General features: G+C 35.4%; 1 protein-coding gene across 2 annotated transcripts in view; it reads right to left on the bottom strand.

Annotated features, from left to right (window-relative positions):
• Positions 1 to 1709: 1709 nt before the first annotated feature.
• The window catches only part of LOC136040264 (ubiquitin carboxyl-terminal hydrolase 7-like), a 95447-nt gene continuing 77728 nt past the window's right edge, over positions 1710 to 19428 (bottom strand). For both annotated transcript variants that reach the window (XM_065724487.1, XM_065724488.1), the window contains exons 16-19: positions 13037 to 13190; positions 9362 to 9591; positions 4485 to 4680; positions 1710 to 1940 (exon numbers count right to left, since the gene is read on the bottom strand). In XM_065724487.1, coding sequence (XP_065580559.1) covers positions 1725 to 1940; positions 4485 to 4680; positions 9362 to 9591; positions 13037 to 13190 — 796 coding nt within the window. In that variant the 3' untranslated portion in view covers positions 1710 to 1724. The remainder of the gene's footprint in view (positions 1941 to 4484; positions 4681 to 9361; positions 9592 to 13036; positions 13191 to 19428) is intronic.

Below are 19428 nucleotides of genomic sequence, written 5' to 3'. Positions count from 1 at the left end.
ATACCGGCGGGCAGATTTCCATTTCATGACTGTTCAGCTATGAAGTGCAATGAGGGGTTGGGGGCCATCTATCCTATCCTTTCATACACTTCCTGTTTTAACTTCCCCAGATTTCTACAGGAGCCCATTTAGGACTGGGTCGACTCTGGATGATATTACAGTAATTTTCGGAGGGGGTGCATAAAAAAAGAAACTTAATTTGAAAATTTCAATAAGATGTCCCCAGGAATTATGAAGAACTAAGGATTTTCGGGGGGCTGCGAGCTACAAGGTCAACTTCCCCCCGCACACTTCCTTGGGCGATAAAGATTATCACCAGAAGTTCATTTTATGACCTTGTGATAGTACAGCAGGTGAAGCAGTGTCTGAAAACTCTGTTCACCCGGCCCAATTCCCTTTTGCAAGGAAATTCAAACTATAATTAGTCTAGTGGGTCAATCCTCAACTATAGACTTAATGGTATATAAATAATGGTATAAAACCTGCCTGTCGTAAGATTCTCGAGGAGCGGCAAGCCTCAGGGTAAATATAGCCCATAGACTGACGCATGAGTTATGCTGCTTAGTCGAGAATCTGACGGTTTTGGTGAGTTTTTTCTTTTTTCTTTTTTTTAAATCAAGTTCTCTTTCGACATTTAAGACCCCCCTTCCCTGAGTAAAATTTTAAGGGGTACAGCTTTTCTCTCAAAATTATCATTCTGAAAGCATTGCTAAATAAGATTAGACTTGAAAGCGAACAATGGTGTTAGCAACGCAGTTGGAGGGGGGGGGGGCAAACCCTTTACAATTATCAGTGCCTTAGTAGAAGAGGTAGCAGCACAAGCAAAAGTCGACCTCCATTCACAAATGTTCTCCAGTAATATTAATCAGAAAAAACAGATGATCCATAACCTTTATTATTAAATAACCTGAATCCTGAATGTTGTCACAGTCTTGCCACGCGGATGAAACCAATCCATAGAATTGGTATATGAGAACGATTTTGGCTCGCTAAAGAAAGAGTACTTGATAAACAAGTGGCCTAAAAGTTTCTCTGTTAACTTATTCAAAAGATGATACATTAGTAATTAAAAACCTCGAGAGAAAGCGAAGTAAAAGACTAGCGACACATCATATAGCTGGCACCGAAAAAAATCGATACAGGAAGAAAAAGGGGTAGAAATGAAACATTGTTGCCAAGTATGTTTTTTTTAGAAAGACTTCTGGCAAATTCTGTTTTATTGTTTTCTGTCAGAATTTGGCTTGCTTAATAAAATCTAATAAAGAATAAATCTGCTAAGTCAAAAAAAGGAAGGAAAAGGGATGGAAATGACACATTGTTGCCAAGTCTGTTTTTTTTTCTATGAAAACTTCAGAATTTTTCTTTTAGTGTCTTCTGTCGGAACCTGGCTTCAACTACCTAGCTCAATAAAGTCTAATAAAGAATAAATCTGCCAAGTCGAAAAAAAGGAAAGAAAAAGGATGGAGACGAAACATTGTTGCCAAGTCTGTTTTTTTCTTGGAAAACTTAGGCAAATTTTATTTTACCGTCTTCTTCCAGAACTTAGCTTCAACTACCTTGCTTAATAAAATCTAATAAAGAATTAATCTGCCAAGTCAAAAAAGAGGAAGGAAAAGGGATGGAGGTAAAACACTGTTGCCAAGTCTGATTTTTCTAGGAATACTTGATCGTTTCGCTAGTCAAAATTTAGCATTTGCAGCCAGAGCTTAGCTTTAACCAACTGGTCAAATAGAATTTGAAAAAGATAAAATCTTCAAATTGATAGTTGAGGACAAAAGCCAATGCAAAGAAGAAGAGGAAAAATAGAAGAAGAAGAGGAAAGGATAAGAGTGAAGCAAACCTTGTCCACTGGGAGACTTGAAATCTGCCAAGTCGACTCGTTGATCTGGCTCTTCTCCAACTAAACGAGTTCTACCAAAAACAATCACAGTCATTTTGTACTAAAAGATGAAAGAAGGCATTAGCCACGACCAAAAAAAAACAAAACCGAAAAACAAATTGATTAAGTTTATACTTCTCCCCGCACCTCCACCCCCAACAAAAATCGTGGATACGATCTTGATAGGGGTTAAATTTTAATAAGATATTTTTTGTCCATTTTCGGGAAGTATCGGAATACTTCCCAGTCGGCTCATGTCATCAGATACATGGGACCGATTGTCTGGAATCCATTCCCACAGGAAGTTAAGGAATCAGAAAGTCAGCCTCAGCTGGAACGTCACCTCAAGGCCCATCTTCTGAATAATTAGAAATGTTGAGTATTTTAGACCGAGAGAATGGTACCCCCCCCCCCCATTTTGTTAAAATGTTCATCAGTTTTTTGGTTTTGTTTCCTTTTTTGTTGAGTTTTGTTTTCTTTTTTTTAGTTTATTTATCTTATTTATTTATTTTTTGATGATAAATATTTTAAAGAAATGGATCGTATTAGATGTCAGCTATGCTTACAGGCCACTGTGGCCTATTTGTTTTAGCTGATGAATGGAAGTTTATAATATTATCTTTGAATAAATTTACCTACCTAACTACCTACATTAAGTGGCCAAGAACTTATGCAGTTTATTAAATTCAAACTGACTGTTCATTTAGCAGGTGTTTTTCCATCTTCTTTTTTTCTTTTTCTTTTTAAGTGTTTGATCAATATTTGATATTTTTTTTTGTTGTAAGCATTATCATTTGTCTTTTCTTTATATTATAGCCTACTCCTCATTTTTTGAGGGAAGAAAAGAAAATAAATAAGTAAATAATAATAAATTTTCCGCCAATATTCCCTTGTCCTAAGTACGACCCTTCCAAAAATGTTCCAAAGTGACCATTTCGGTACATAAATAGATCAATATCTTTAGTATAATAGCTTCTTAGTGGGTCTCCGGGGTGACAAAGCCCCAAAACCCTGATTCGGGGGCGAAAATGTTCTTACTTATTTATTATAACGCCAAAATTCAAGTTTACGAAAATGTTCGTAAACTTTCGAACCTTTTCTTGTTTATCTCCATATAATAAAACTATGGTAGTTATATATTATACCGCTAACACTCAAGATGTGAAGTTAGGATAATCCTAATGAAAAATACTAAAACATGATGAAAATATAATACTTTAGAAACAAATTTGGGACATATATTTGCAAATTGGCGGGGTTGGGGGTAACCCAACCCCTATCTCCTTAACGTGCAAATATACAGCCCAAATTATATAATTTCAATGTATTCCGTCACCCACCAATTGTTTTCAACTGAGCGTGAGCTAATTGTTTCTAATACAGACAGATAAAACCGGTTTATTCTGAGGTTTTATACAGCGCAAACTTGAGTGTTGGCGTTATAATAAATAAGTAAGAGTGATTAATTCGAAAATGTTTGAAGGTAAATTTATGCATTGGTGTAAGTGCATATGTCTTATACCATTTCGGCTTAAGACACCTACAATAATCACATTTCAAAGTTTAAACACTTTTTTTATCATACGCACAAACTTCGGAGAGAGTAGTTGGAATGTTAAACAGCAAAATATTTGGCAATCTATCATCCGTCATTTGTAATTTCTTCTTATCAGCCTCCTCCCTTCCTATCTCTATCCTTCCTGAATCCTTTTTCTTATCATTCCTTCTTTCTTATCATCATTCTTATCAAACAGCCTAACGTAATCCCCTCAACCCGTTTCTTTTCATTACAGCCATAGAAATAGAGGAACACAATATTATAAAAAAAAACCAAACATAACGCGGTCGTTCGAACAAGAATCTATTACTATCCTGACATAATTTCTCTGGAATATACAGAGCATTATAACCTTAAGCTTTTGAGGGACTAGCGTTCCAAAGTCAAACTGTTCTTACCATTATTTGCGACATCATGATCCTAAATACAACATTAACTTTAAATTCTTCCAATATTTTTCCAACTTCGAAAAAAACATATGAAAAATGAGAATATTCTACAGGGTCTCGCCAAAAATCAGTGAAATCAGTCTGAAGAAGTTACATAAAAAAAGTATAGAAGATATGAAAAAACCAACGCCATCTAGGGTTTGAAAACACTAGGCATTTTCCTAATCTTTGTAATCGGTTTTACGTCACGAAATGAGATCATGCATGATCATGAGATCATGCAACTACAAAAGTTAAATCAATTATTCTTATTATTGCACTAAAAATAAAATGCTAAGCGCCACCAAATGTTAGATGGCGTTGAGGGTAATTTTTGTCAACCATAGCGTCAGTTTCTACGCCAGTAGTTACCCATACTCTTTGGCATATACATTATAAAGTATTTTATAAGAAAAAAGTTTTCTATCAAAATTTCTGAAAAAATATCTATCTCTGAAGAAATTAATAATACAATAATTTGCTTACTGTAAGAAATATTAAGGGTAATAGATTACAGAACAGAGATTAAAATTAACTTACAAGAGGGAAAACTGGCATTAGTTTTGGCAAAAAACATCAACACCATCTAGCATTGTACCGAACATGAGTTGTGACTTACTTTTTCAAACTCCTTATCGGGAATGTCCAGTTTCTTCTGGATTCTCATTCGAACCTCCGAGTATAATTCCCCATCTTTGATTTTCAGGTAAAAAGGGATACCAAAAGTGGAGAAAACTTCTTTAGTATAATGAGTCACTGGGACTAGCATCTCATCATTAGCCAATTCCATTTCTTCCTTTGGAATCTCTTCAATCCTGAAATTATAAAATTCAGTAACGATGCTGCTAAAAGAGGGAGGGGGCAAATATGGTCGTTAGACTGCCATATCTAAAGGTCATAACCAGAAATGGTTTTATAGGGGGGCGAAGGGGGTTCTAACACAGGGCACAGGGGGCACAAAATTTCAAATAAATAATTCAACGGTTATAATATTTTTGCAATTTTTGAAATTTTAAAGTTATTAAAATAAAGTAGAGGGCAGAGTTCATAAATGAAAATAATAAACTGTTAATATTCTACAAAAAAAAAATAATTGAAGAATGAATTACTGATTAATGAATAAACTGTAAATGATTTTGTTAATGAATAAAAATGTGATGAAGATAAGGGGGAGGAGGGACTAATAACGATTTTACCCCTGGCGCAAGAGGGGCTAGAGCCGCCATGGTCATACCTGACATATTCACGCTTCTCAGATGGCACTGCGAATGTTGATTGGTGACAGTAAAAGAGCAACAATTGGATATCATTATGAACTTCTATATATTATCCCTCTGTCAAGTCTAGGAAAATATAACCCTGTATTATTCATGTATTCAGATTGCCAAAAATCGTCCTTTTCAGCCAACCATCTAGGGCCAAATGAAAAGCGGGCCGCCCCCAATCGGGTATAAGGAAGTCCTAAGGAAGGATTTAGAGGAAATTGGAAATTCTTGGGAAAGAGGAAGGAGCGTGCGTAGCTATGTTGGCCTCACGCGGTTTGATGGTAAAATGAGTTATTAGCAGTAGTAGTATTATTCATGTATAAGTATTACCCTAAGTTAGTTCCTAAGCGTTTCCTAAATTCATTTATTACTGGTGATAGAGTGCACAATTACCTACAGGATATGCTAATAATATTGCCTCCTCACCTAGCAACCTCCTAGTACTGGCAACCTCAAGTTGGCAGTACTACACCTTTATTTTCAAAACGTCATACTGGACCGAATCCCTGGAATAATTTGCCTGAATCTTTTCCGCCAGATGGAAGCAGTGGTTGCTGGGACAAGGAGCCGAATTTTTTCTCTCTTTCTATGTTGAGGTTAAATGTTTTGTTGTTCTTTTTTTTCTAATAACTAATCTATTAGTTAATATTCTATAATTAATAACAATTCATAATATGATAATAATAAGTAATCTATAATTAATAACACCTTATTAGTATTTAATCTATTTCAATATGCTGATAACCATTGTTAAGCTGTTCACACAGGGAGTATCAACAGAACCATGGGGATCAGAGAATCAAAGTGTGACTCAACAAAAGCGAGAATCAAAAGTTCAGTAACTTTGTTGGTTTAAGGTATTTTGTAACTGTTTCTCAATGAAAACCGGCACGTAATGCAATATAATACCAAAATTGGCATTAAGAAAGAGTAGGTTCACAGCCACATTTTTGCAGATAGGAGCTTGAAACTTCTACAGTAGGGTTCTCTGATACGCTGAATCTGATGGTGTGATTTTCGTTAAGATTCAATGACTTCTAGGGGTCGCTTCCCCCTATTTTCCTAAATAACGCAAATTTTCTCAGGCTCGTAACTTTTGATCAGTAAGACTAAACTTGATGAAACTTATATATTTAAAATCAGCATTAAAATGCGATTCTTTTGATGTAGGTATTGGTATCAAAATTCCATTTTTTAGAGTTTTGGTTACTATTGAGCCGGGTCGCTCCTTACTACAGTTCGTTACCACGAACTGTTTGATAATAATAAGTAATCTATAATTAATAACACCTTATTAGTATTTAATCTATTTCAATATGCTGATAACCATTGTTAAGCTGTTCACACAGGGAGCATCAACAGAACCATGGGGATCAGAGAATCAAAGTGTGACTCAACATATATTACCCTGTTAATCTCCCCTTTGAGAACAGTTCAGCAAATAATGTTTGGCAACATAGGGAAAGTATAAAATTATTAGATAAGGCCTTTATAGCAACGATATGTGGAGCTGAAACAGACCAAAAATTAGCAGAGGTTAAACCTATATTTTACAACTTGACAGGATGATTGGGGGAAAGGCAACCTCCAGTTTTAGCAAAATCTTTGAGTCCACCTACGCTACAAAGCCAAGTGAGAAGAAACTTTAATTCCTTTTACGGGAGAACTAAAGCTTAAGGCATCGGGCACTTCATAACATAGAAGCTTCCGTTCCAGTCTTATTTGAGGTGCAATATTCCTGTAATATGTGTGGTCAGCATTTTATAAAACGAGTCCATATAAACTCAAAAACAGCCAAAAAACTCTTTTTGTGTCCAGATATTCTGCGAATGTATACTATGTAGCATATCACTTTTGAAATAGTACAGCTAATCTGCTGCCCCAAAAATGTGCCTAAATGTCTAAGATGTATTTTCTTCTAGGAGAAGTGCCCTACAACACACTGAAACATACTCAATTATTTTTTACGGATTCTACAGTATATTACGAATACCCCAGCTCTTCACGTATTTGTCTTATCTAGCTATTGCTATTGCCTATCAGACCCCCCTCATACTAACATATATCATCGAAGCAGTAACCTGATATTTTTCTGTTATGACAAAAATCATTTACCCTCGCTACATGGGAAAGCCCTCGCTGCATCGGCGTAGACTGGTCCGACTGTTGGCGGTGGAGGAATGTAGTGGGGAGTGCAGAGCAAGCATATTTGTGGCCCATAATTCTCCAGTTTTCCAGGGGGGATTTCATGAACTCCTTATCAGAAGGAACTACTTCCCTTTCCCTGTGTAGGGTCAGCCAATAGTTCTCCCCTCCTCTTGAGTGCACCCATGGTAACAATTAAATCACTTAATTCCTAATAGCACCAAAGAAAGTTTTTTGACACTGGCTTGTATATAAACTCGACTCCTTTAGCTTAGTTGACCAGGCATTACGTGAAATGTTTTGCCAAAGGGGGTGTCTTACCCTACATTAGGTGACTCAGAATGCTCTATCAATTAGTTCAGTCTGTTCTGCCGTAACTTGAGTACACCTTTTATACAATTTATAACACCATTACAATTCTATCATGCATCTTTTTTATTCTTTAAATACATTTGAATGCAACGGCATTCACATTAAAAATATTTCTTTCAAAATTAGGGCTCTAAAGTATAGTCAGCTGAAGGGTGCAAGTTCAACCTATGACCCACCAAAATATTGCTGCTGGCACCTACACCCCACGGTGGAAATCATGCCTGTAAATAAACAGGAGGAATAGACAATATATATTCATATATTCTATATGAATATAGAATATATATATATATATATATAGATATATATATATATATATATATATATATATATATATATATATATATATATATATAATATATATATATATATATATATATATATATATATATATATATATATATATATATATATATATATATATATATATATATATATATATATATATATATATATATATATATATATATATATATATATATATATATATATATATATATATATATATATATATATATATATATATATATATATGTTCTTATATAATACAATAAAGTCTAATATAATCTTTAAAATATTGGCATATATATATATATATATATATATATATATATATATATATTAACATTAATTTAGAACAATTATTGACAAAAAGGGACCTATAGAGGATGAAAAACAACTAATTATTGAAAAAGAAAGAAATAATAAAAAAAAACAGCAATCATTTGCTCCTCAAGACTACGTCAAAGATCAACAAACGACACAAAACATAAGATATGTCTAAAAAAGAAGTATTTTTTAAATAAATTTTCTTCTACTTGTGGACAATCTGGGTAGACAATTCTCAAATGGTGAAAATGTGTAATTTTGAAAAAAAAAAGAAGTTTGAATCCAAGAAGGATCAAGAAGGATCAACGTAAATAGCCTATTGGCCCAAGGTAATGATGTCAAGACTGTTTTATTGATGGTTTTATGTTTAATTTTTGCATCTTTTATCGAGGAGAGTTGGTTTTTGTATTTATTTCGAAAGTCAAAAAAGTCAAATGTGACCTTTAAACATAACAGTAATAGAAGTTCTCATCATTCAAACAGTTAAAGCTCAGTTATGACCTTTAGCCATGAAGGTAACGAAAGGTCATAAAGGTCGTGTTATTTAAACAGTTTTTGTGTTTGTTTTGGAAGTGAGAAAAAGTCAGATATGACCTTTAGCCGGGATAGTGACAAAAGGTCATATTATTTAAACAGTTAAAGGTCAGACATGACCTTTGGCGATGAAGGTAACGAAAAGTCATGTTATTTAAACAGTTTTTGTTTGTTTCGGAAGTAAGAAAATGTCAGATATGACCTTTAGCCGGGATGGTAACGAAAGGTCATATTACTTAAACAGTTAAAGATCAGATAAGATCTTTAGCCATAACGGTTACGAAAGGTCACATTAATTTAAACAGTTAAAGGTCAGATATGACCGTTCGCCATAAATGTAACAAAAGGCCATGTTATTTAAACAGTTTTTATGTTTGTTTTGGAAGTGAGAAAATCTCATATAAGACCTTTAGCCGGGATGGCAACGAAAGGTCATATTATTTAAACAGTTAAAGGTCAGATATGACCCTTAGCCATGACGGTCAGGAAAGGTCATATTTTTTTAAATAGTTAAAGGTCAGATATGTCTTATCTTTCCAATAATGATGAAAAATTAGCATGTAATTCTTACCTGTAGGTTTTCCCAGTGCCCATATTGATATCGTCAACGGGTCTATCTGGAGGCAGAATTCCCTGAATTTTACAGCCGTGAATCTCCAAAAGACGCAATTCTCCGGATCCGTTCTCAGACAGGGGGACCTGACGTTTGGCCTCGTCCAGCATTTCACCAATAGTTGCCTGCTTGTTTGGATACAACATAATCTCCCGCTCCTCTTTGTATTTTGGACCCACTACCAAACACTTGAAAAATTAAGATAAAATTAGAAAAGAAAGAAAGGGATAAAAGAAGAGAGAAAGGGAAAGTAAGAGAGACAAGAGAAAGGGGAGAGGGAGAAGAAGTGAGAGAGAGTGAGAGAAAAATAAAGGGAGAGGGAGGGAGAGACTAAGAGAAAAAGAAAGAGGGAGAAAAAGAAGGAGCGTGGAAGAAAAAGAAAGAGAGACTAGGAGAAAAAGGAAGAGAGGGACACAAAAGACAGAGAGGGAGATTAGAAGAAGAGAAGGAGAAAAAGAAGCAGAGAGAGAGAGAGGAGAGAGAGAGAGAGAGAGAGAGAGAGAGAGAGAGAGAGAGAGAGAGAGAGGAGAGAGAGAGAGAGAGAGAGAGAGAGAGAGAGAGAGAGAGAGAGAGAGAGAGAGAGAGAGAGAGAGAGAGAGAGAAGGAGAGAGGGGATAACAAGAGAGAGAAAAAGAGGAGAATAAGAAATAGAGGCAGAAAAAGGATGAGAGGGAGAAAAAAAGGAGGGAGAGACAAAACAGAAAACGAGAGAAAAATAGAAAGAGAGGGAGAAAAAAAGAGAGGCAGAAAAAGATCGAGAGAGGGAGAGAAAGAGAAAAAGAAATTGCGTAACACGTACTAAACATTTCTTGAAGATAGTTACGGTCCGAGGAGACAAATACTACAACTATCAACTCGCTGCACCATCAAGCGGCCTGAGGCACACTCCATCACCACCCAGTCTATTTCATAGCTAGACTCACTACCCCTCCCATTAAGTTCACATTTCATGCATCCCTTATTAAATCATCTCTTCCGCCCCACTCAGGGACGGCCTATTTTCGTTTATCGCCAGATTAATAGCCAAAAATAGGTCAAAATTTTGTTGAAGAGCATCATCAGCGTCATTATTGAGGTATTGAGCGTCATCCTGCAATACTCCTGTTTCTACATACCTAGTTCTCTACAATCTGGCAAACAGAGATAATTCCCGAGGATTGGCGGAAGGGTGTCATCATCCCCTTATGGATGAGAAAAGGCTCAAGAATCGACTGCTCAAACTACCGGGGAATAACCCTACTGTCAGTCCCTGGCAAACTGTTTTCAATGGTCCTGCTGAATCGATGTCGGAGCATCATTCGAAAAATCCGGCGACCGGAGCAAGCTGGTTTTATGTCGGATCGTTCAACCATCGAGCAGATTTTCACGAGTCGACAAATAGTAGAGAAGACCACAGAGTTCCGAGAGAAAGCATTTATTGCCTTAGTTGACTTCCGTGCTGCATTTGACTCAGTCGATCGAAAAGCTCTTTGGCGGATTCTAGAGTTGACTGGCCTACCCGAGATATATTGCAGACTTCTCAAGGCGCTGCACCATGGGACGGAGAGCTGTGTACAAGTAAATGGTAGGTGCGGCCCGTTCTTTCAAATCACGACAGGGGTGCGCCAAGGATGTGCAGTGGCCCCAGAGCTCTTCAATGTCATCGTAGATTACGTTATGACAAAAACCACTTCACGTCTCAGCTTTGGGCTTAAATTGGGAGACCATACCGTCACAGATGTTGATTTGGCCGATGACTTGGCCATTCTGGCGGAATCCATGGAGCAGCTGCTGGAAGCGCTCCGAATTCTACGAGAAGAGGCTGCCAAAGTAGGACTGCATACAAACTGGAACAAAACTAAAATTATGGCCATAGACCCATCTTCTCCTGCTGTTAACTCTCCAGTTAGCCTGGACAGCATCACTAGCATCGAGGTTGTTCAAGACTTCACTTACCTGGGCTCCATAATTTCTTCAAATGGCTCATTTCTCCCCGAGCTGCAGGCGAGATTATCTAAAGCGTCTTCTGTCATGGGCAGACTGAGTCGTCACCTCTGGCGAAAACCAAACATCAGTCACACAACGAAACTGCGGATCTTCAACGCTTCTGTCGGCTCTGTAATGCTTTACGGAGCTGAGACATGGCAGGCATCAGCTGCAACCCTCAAGAAAATAGACGTATTTCATGCGAAGAGCCGGAGGAGGATTGAAGGCCTACGACGGTCCGACATCGTCAGCAATGAGAAGCTTCTGCAGCTCACAAAGCAGTCTTGGTTTTTGACTCAAGCAGCCGAGCGAACCTTACGATGGTTCGGGCATCTGCTTCGAATGCCACCACATCTACTCACAAAGATGATCTATGACTTCGACCCTATCAAAGTTGATTGGAAGCGACCTCGCGGCCGACCGAAGAAACGTTGGTCCGACAGCCTGTCCGAGTTCTTGAAGATGGCAAACATCAGACAGGGCGAAGAGCAAATACTCGCCATGGACCGAAGTGGATGGAGGAGGCAGACGTCACTCTCTACGCCGAGCAGTGCCCGGCAGGAGACTTAAGTCAAGTAAGTAAAGTCGATTGTGTCGACCATTCTGTTACTTTACATCTATGAAGCCTCTGTTCTACGAATTTTGTTACACCTATTCCATCTATGAAGCCTCTGTTCTCGTATACCGAAAACTTGAGAAATTTTGAGCCTCTTTTCCAGGATATTAAACTTATCATGTCATCCCCAGAGATCTAACTGTGTACTTCTTGACCACCCCGATGAAAATCACAGTTTTGGAATTCTGATCCCATATTACAAAGGACAGAAGAGGTTCCTAGAGAAAATTAGGAAGCTGAACCTGTTTATATTACAAAGGACAGAAGAGGTTCCCAGAGAAAATTGGGAAGCTGAACCGGTTTATATTACAAAACACAGAAGAGCTAAAGAAAATTGGAAAGCTGACCGGAGTCTGATGCCGATCGGTTCCAGTCCTTAAAAAGAGCACCAGAACTTAGGAAACGCAACCGAATGAGTCATCTTTGAAGGCATTCCACAAATACTATTTGTGAAATATGTACCAAATGCATTTTTATTGTGGACTGTCGTACTCAAACATAGTAATTTTTAATAATGGGCATTCTATCATTCCAGAACATTCATGTTGAGTAGGTGGTATTTTGGCTTGTAGGTGGTCTTGTTGGCTGGTAGGTGGTCTTGGTTTTGATGGCAGTTAGTCTTGGCAGTTTGGTTTTGATGGCTTTTATTTTTAAAATGCTGTTCTTCTTCTGTTATAGAAGGATACGAATAGACAGTTAAGTTTATAATTACAAAGTTTGTAATAGATATGGTGCTGGACCAATTTTTTTTGGGGGAACTTGATCTTTCCAAACAGTATTTAAAAAAAGCAAAATCTAAGCTATCACGCCTCATCATCCCCCCCAAATCCACACCTTAAAAAATACACCTATTATAACTGCACAAAGAGCTAGGGGACTTCACCCCCCATCTTTAATAAAGGAATTTGAACTACTGAACTTTATTTTCATTTTAATCGAAACAACTGCCCTTTGGCCGAAATATTTGATGACCAAAGACTGAATCTGTTCTAAATAAGTTTATTGCAACAACTGAATTGCAACATTTGTGACGTTTTGACAAATTAACTTACCTTTATCTGTCTCTTATTTTCAAGTTCGTTAATAGGAATAGAGAGAAGTTGATAGTAGAGCCTCTTGGGTTGGCGCGATTTACACCCCGAGAAAATGTCTTTTAGTGTCCCTTCAAAAGTACAACGTAGAGCACTGCTCGATACATCACGGTGACTGCAACAAAAATCAAATACAAAGAACTGTAAAACAGAACTAACAAATAGTGAAAAAAAGGGAGGGATGAAGAAGGGGACAGAAAAAATCTCGTCCCCATTCAGCGGAGGACGAGATTTCCCTCTTTTCACTCCCCATTCCCTATCCAGATTACGGTCGCCTTGATCTGTTTCTAAGCCCATCCCTAAATTGTTCTCCATTCGCTGCGTTACCTCCAGACATAAAAAATATTTTGTCCTCTTCATTACGGAAAAAAAATGAATAAATTTCTCACTATTTTGCACCCCCTTTACGCGCCATTGTAGTTGTGTCCTTGTGTCCCACCTGTGAATATAGATAGATATATATATGTTTTTAACTACGTAAAACTTGCGAATATACAACATTCTTCGATATCCCATTGTCTGTGCATATAAATAGATTGTCAGGTTTACCGACTCTTGAACATGCAACATAAAATTATCCATGGGAAAAACAATCCGTATTCAGATCTATACCTCATTATTCTAATGATTGCGCTTGAACTTTGTTGATGGTGATTGCTAATCGAACATTCCCTGTGTCCCCGTCGTCATTTATATATCCCCCTATGCCCCCGGCATCCCCGTTGTAGTTGTGTCCCTGTGTCCCGGTCGTCATTTATATTCACAGTATCCCGGTCGTCATTTGTGTCCCAGTGTCCCAGTCTGTAATTTATCTTTGAGCGTCCCGGTCGTCATTTATATTCCCTGTGTCCCGGTCGTCATTTGTGCACGCCCTCCAAGCCCCCACGCGCGCGTAAGTCGTTACGCGCTATATTAGTTACGCGCCATTGTAGTTGTGTCCCTGTGCCCCACCTGTGAATATAGATAGATATATATATGTTTTTAACTACGTAAAACTTGCGAATACACAATATTCTTCGATGTCCCATTGTCTTTGCATATAAATAGATTGTCAGGTTTACCGACTCTTGAACGTGCGACATAAAATTGTCCATGGGAAAAACAATCCGTATTCAGATCTATACCTCATTATTCTAATGATTGCCCTTGAGCTTTGTTGATGGTGATTGCTAATCGAACATTCCCTGTGTCCCCGTCGTCATTTATATATCCCCCTGTGCCCCCTGAATCCCCGTTGTAGTTGTGTCCCTGTGTCACGGTCGTCATTTATATTCCCAGTATCCCAGTCGTCATTTGTGTCCCAGTGTCCCAGTCTGTAATTTCTCTTTGAGCGTCCCGGTCGTAATTTATATTCCCTGTGTCCCGGTCGTCATTTATATCTCCCGGTCATTATTTGTGTCCCAGTGTCCTTTTCCCGATTTGACCATCTGGGGAGGGGAGGGGAGTGGTGGGCCAGTTAATTCGGAATAAAATAGAAAAATGAAGTGGAGGATAAAGTGGATAAAATAGAAAACGTTTAAAGTGGAGGAATCAAGATGAAACTTGATGGGAAGAATAAGCACAAGTTCTAGATACATGATTGACCTAATTGGAACGGATCCGTTCTCTTTGGAGGAGCTGGGGGTGTTAATTTGGAAAAATTAGAAAAATTGACGTATTTTTAACTTAAGAACGGGTAATCAGATCTTATTGAAATTCGATATTTAGAAGGAATTCATGTCTCAGAGCTCTTATTTCAAATCCCGACCAGATCTGTTGACACTGGGGGGAGTTGGAGGGGAAAATAGGAAATCTTGGAAAACGCTTGGAGTAGAGGAATCGGGATGAAGCTTGGTGGATAGAATAAGCAAATGTCCTTGATACGTGATTGACGTAACCGTACTGGATTCGCTCTCTTTGGGGGAGTTGGGGGGAGGGGTTCAGTGATTTGGCGAGTTTGGTGCTTCTGGACGTGCTAGAACGATGAAAACTGGTAGGCGTGTCAGGGAGCTGCACAAATTGACTTAATAAAGTCGTTTTCCCAGACTCGACCATCTGGGGGCTAAAGGGAGAGGAAAAATTAGAAAAAATGAGGTACTTATAACTTACGAGTGGGTGATCGGATCTTAATGAATTTTTATATTTAGAAGGACGTCGTGACTCAGAGCTCTTATTTTAAATTCTGACCGGCATAAAGCCTCTGATTATCCTTTTAAATCAATCTATTGATTCTTAGAATTTTGTTAGAGCTCATACCATTTGAGCTCTTGGCTCTTCTTGCCTCGTCACAAGTGCCATATGAGCTCTTAGCTCTTGTTACCGTCAACGTAGTACCGTCAAACGCTAGATGGCATTGATAGTTTCTTTTCGACACTAGCGCAAGTTCCCGGATGGATGGATGAACCCAACCAGCAAGATTTTAAATCAAAATTGGTTTTTCAAATCGAAATCAAAGTCTGTTTTTTTCAGTAATTTGTAGTTTTTTATTTTTAGAAATATAATATAAAAGGTAGTTTATTAATTTTTTTGTCACATTCACCATCCTGATAAATGATACACACGCCAACTAAATTCATTTGAAAGTTCTATCCACTCTTTTATCCTGTTATTTGCAATTTTTGGAAAGTTACATGAAATGTCTTATAAAAATTTATTTTCCGCTCACTATACAAATTAAGAACCAAAGTATCAAACAAAAGAAGGAAAATATAAAAACATATATACAGCGAATGCCAATCAAACCGAAATCAGGAAAAATCTATCACACTATGATGACAACCCGGACAAACAAGTGAGTAGTATCCAGTGTCGCTCAAACATATTACTCAAGCTCGACTGTCTCTAGCTAGCTTGCTGTATCTGCAAATTACTCTCCATGTAGCAGATTGTCTAGGGGGAGGGGTAAAAGTCAAAGAGAATCTAAGGTGAGAAGAGCAACACTTTTTACAACGATTTCCTTCTTCACTTTTTTACTTTGCTTTTACTTTTACTTTTTTTTACTTTACTTCTTTACTTTTTACAACGATGCTTTTCTAAATTGTCCGAATTGTTTAAATTGTATGAAAGGAGGCTTCAGAAAAGGCTCTTTTCGGTCTTGTAGATTACAGATATTGTATATTGTAGAGTATTTGGAGAGAAGCTTTGTTCTTCCTTTTAGCACTTTTAGTGCAAGAACAAAAAAATGAATAAAATAATAATAATAAAAAAATGAGTGTAGAGTATTTGGAGAGAAGCTTTGTTCTTCCTTTTAGCACTTTTAGTGCAAGAACAAAAAAATGAATAAAATAATAATAATAAAAAAATGAGTGTAGAGTATTTGGAGAGAAGCTTTGTTCTTCCTTTTAGCACTTTTAGTGCAAGAACAAAAAAAATGAATAAAATAATAATAATAAAAAAATGAGTGTAGAGTATTTGGAGAGAAGCTTTGTTCTTCCTTTTAGCATTTTTAGTGCAAGAACAAAAAAATGAATAAAATAATAACAATAAAAAAATGAGTGTAGAGTATTTGGAGAGAAGCTTTGTTCTTCCTTTTAGCACTTTTAGTGCAAGAACAAAAAAATGAATAAAATAATAATAATAAAAAAATGAGTGTAGAGTATTTGGAGAGTATTTGAAGAGAAGCTTTGTTCTTCCTTTTAGCACTTTTAGTGCAAGAACAAAAAAATGAATAAAATAATAATAATAAAAAAATGAGTGTAGAGTATTTGTAGAGTATTTGGAGAGAAGCTTTGTTCTTCCTTTTAGCACTTTTAGTGCAAGAACAAAAAAATGAATAAAATAATAATAATAAAAAAATGAGTGTAGAGTATTTGGAGAGAAGCTTTGTTCTTCCTTTTAGCACTTTTAGTGCAAGAACAAAAAAATGAATAAAATAATAACAATAAAAAAATGAGTGTAGAGTATTTGGAGAGAAGCTTTGTTCTTCCTTTTAGCACTTTTAGTGCAAGAACAAAAAAATGAATAAAATAATAATAATAAAAAAATGAGTGTAGAGTATTTGGAGAGTATTTGAAGAGAAGCTTTGTTCTTCCTTTTAGCACTTTTAGTGCAAGAACAAAAAAATGAATAAAATAATAATAATAAAAAAATGAGTGTAGAGTATTTGTAGAGTATTTGGAGAGAAGCTTTGTTCTTCCTTTTAGCACTTTAGTGCAAGAACAAAAAAAAATGAATAAAATAATAATAATAAAAAATGAGTGTAGAGTATTTGGAGAGAAGCTTTGTTCTTCCTTTTAGCACTTTTAGTGCAAGAACAAAAAAATGAATAAAATAATAACAATAAAAAAATGAGTGTAGAGTATTTGGAGAGAAGCTTTGTTCTTCCTTTTAGCACTTTTAGTGCAAGAACAAAAAAATGAATAAAATAATAATAATAAAAAAAATGAGTGTAGAGTATTTGTAGAGTATTTGAAGAGAAGCTTTGTTCTTCCTTTTAGCACTTTTAGTGCTAGAACAAAAAAAATGAATAAAATAATAATAATAAAAAAATGAGTGTAGAGTATTTATAGAGAAGCTTTGTTCTTCCTTTTAGCACTTTTAGTGCAAGAACAAAAAAAATGAATAAAATAATAATAATAAAAAAATGAGTGTAGGTATTTGGAGAGAAGCTTTGTTCTTCCTTTTAGCACTTTTAGTGCAAGAACAAAAAAATGAATAAAATAATAATAATAAAAAAATGAGTGTAGAGTATTTGGAGAGAAGCTTCGTTGTTCCTTTTAGCACTTTTAGTGCAAGAACAAAAAAATGAATAAAATAATAATAATAAAAAAATGAGTGTTGAATATTTGGAGAGAAGCTTTGTTCTTTCTTTTAGCACTTTTAGTGCAAGAACAAAAAAATGAATAAATAATAATAATAAAAAAATGAGTGTAGAGTATTTGGAGAGAAGCTTTGTTCTTCCTTTTAGCACTTTTAGTGCAAGAACAAAAAAATGAATAAAATAATAATAATAAAAAAATGAGTGTTGAGTATTTGGAGAGAAGCTTTGTTCTTTCTTTTAGCACTTTTAGTGCAAGAACAAAAAAATGAATAAAATAATAATAATAAAAAAATGAGTGTTGAGTATTTGGAGAGAAGCTTTGTTCTTTTCTTTTAGCACTTTTAGTGCAAGAACAAAAAAATGAATAAAATAATAATAATAAAAAAATGAGTGTAGAGTATTTGTAGAGTATTTGGAGAGAAGCTTTGTTCTTCCTTTTAGCACTTTTAGTGCAAGAACAAAAAAATGAATAAAATAATAATAATAAAAAAATGAGTGTAGAGTATTTGGAGAGAAGCTTTGTTCTTCCTTTTAGCTACTTTTAGTGCAAGAACAAAAAAATGAATAAAATAATAATAATAAAAAAATGAGTGTAGAGTATTTGGAGAGAAGCTTTGTTCTTTCTTTTAGCACTTTTAGTGCAAGAACAAAAAAATGAATAAAATAATAATAATAAAAAAATGAGTGTAGAGTATTTGGAGAGAAGCTTTGTTCTTCCTTTTAGCACTTTTAGTGCAAGAACAAAAAAAATGAATAAAATAATAATATAAAAAATGAGTGTAGAGTATTTGGAGAGAAGCTTTTTTTCTTCCTTTTAGCACTTTTAGTGCAAGAACAAAAAAATGAATAAAATAATAATAATAAAAAAATGAGTGTAGAGTATTTGGAGAGAAGCTTTGTTCTTCCTTTTAGCACTTTTAGTGCAAGAACAAAAAAATGAATAAAATAATAATAATAAAAAATGAGTGTAGAGTATTTGGAGAGAAGCTTTGTTCTTCCTTTTAGCACTTTTAGTGCAAGAACAAAAAAAAGAATAAAATAATAATAATAAAAAAATGAGTGTAGAGTATTTGGAGAGAAGCTTTGTTCTTCCTTTTAGCACTTTTAGTGCAAGAACAAAAAAAATGAATAAAATAATAATAATAAAAAAATGAGTGTAGAGTATTTGGAGAGAAGCTTTGTTCTTCCTTTTAGCACTTTTAGTGCAAGAACAAAAAAAATGAATAAAATAATAATAATAAAAAAATGAGTGTAGAGTATTTGGAGAGAAGCTTTGTTCTTCCTTTTAGCACTTTTAGTGCAAGAACAAAAAAATGAATAAAATAATAATAATAAAAAAATGAGTGTAGAGTATTTGTAGAGTATTTGGAGAGAAGCTTTGTTCTTCCTTTAGCACTTTTAGTGCAAGAACAAAAAAATGAATAAAATAATAATAATAAAAAAATGAGTGTTGAGTATTTGGAGAGAAGCTTTGTTCTTTCTTTAGCACTTTTAGTGCAAGAACAAAAAAATGAATAAAATAATAATAATAAAAAAATGAGTTGTAGAGTATTTGTAGAGTATTTGGAGAGAAGCTTTGTTCTTCCTTTTAGCACTTTTAGTGCAAGAACAAAAA

This window comes from Artemia franciscana, chromosome 20, assembly GCF_032884065.1.
Source record: "Artemia franciscana chromosome 20, ASM3288406v1, whole genome shotgun sequence".
Taxonomy (NCBI): Eukaryota; Metazoa; Arthropoda; class Branchiopoda; order Anostraca; family Artemiidae; genus Artemia; species Artemia franciscana.
This window is presented reverse-complemented; position numbering and strand designations above follow the sequence as displayed.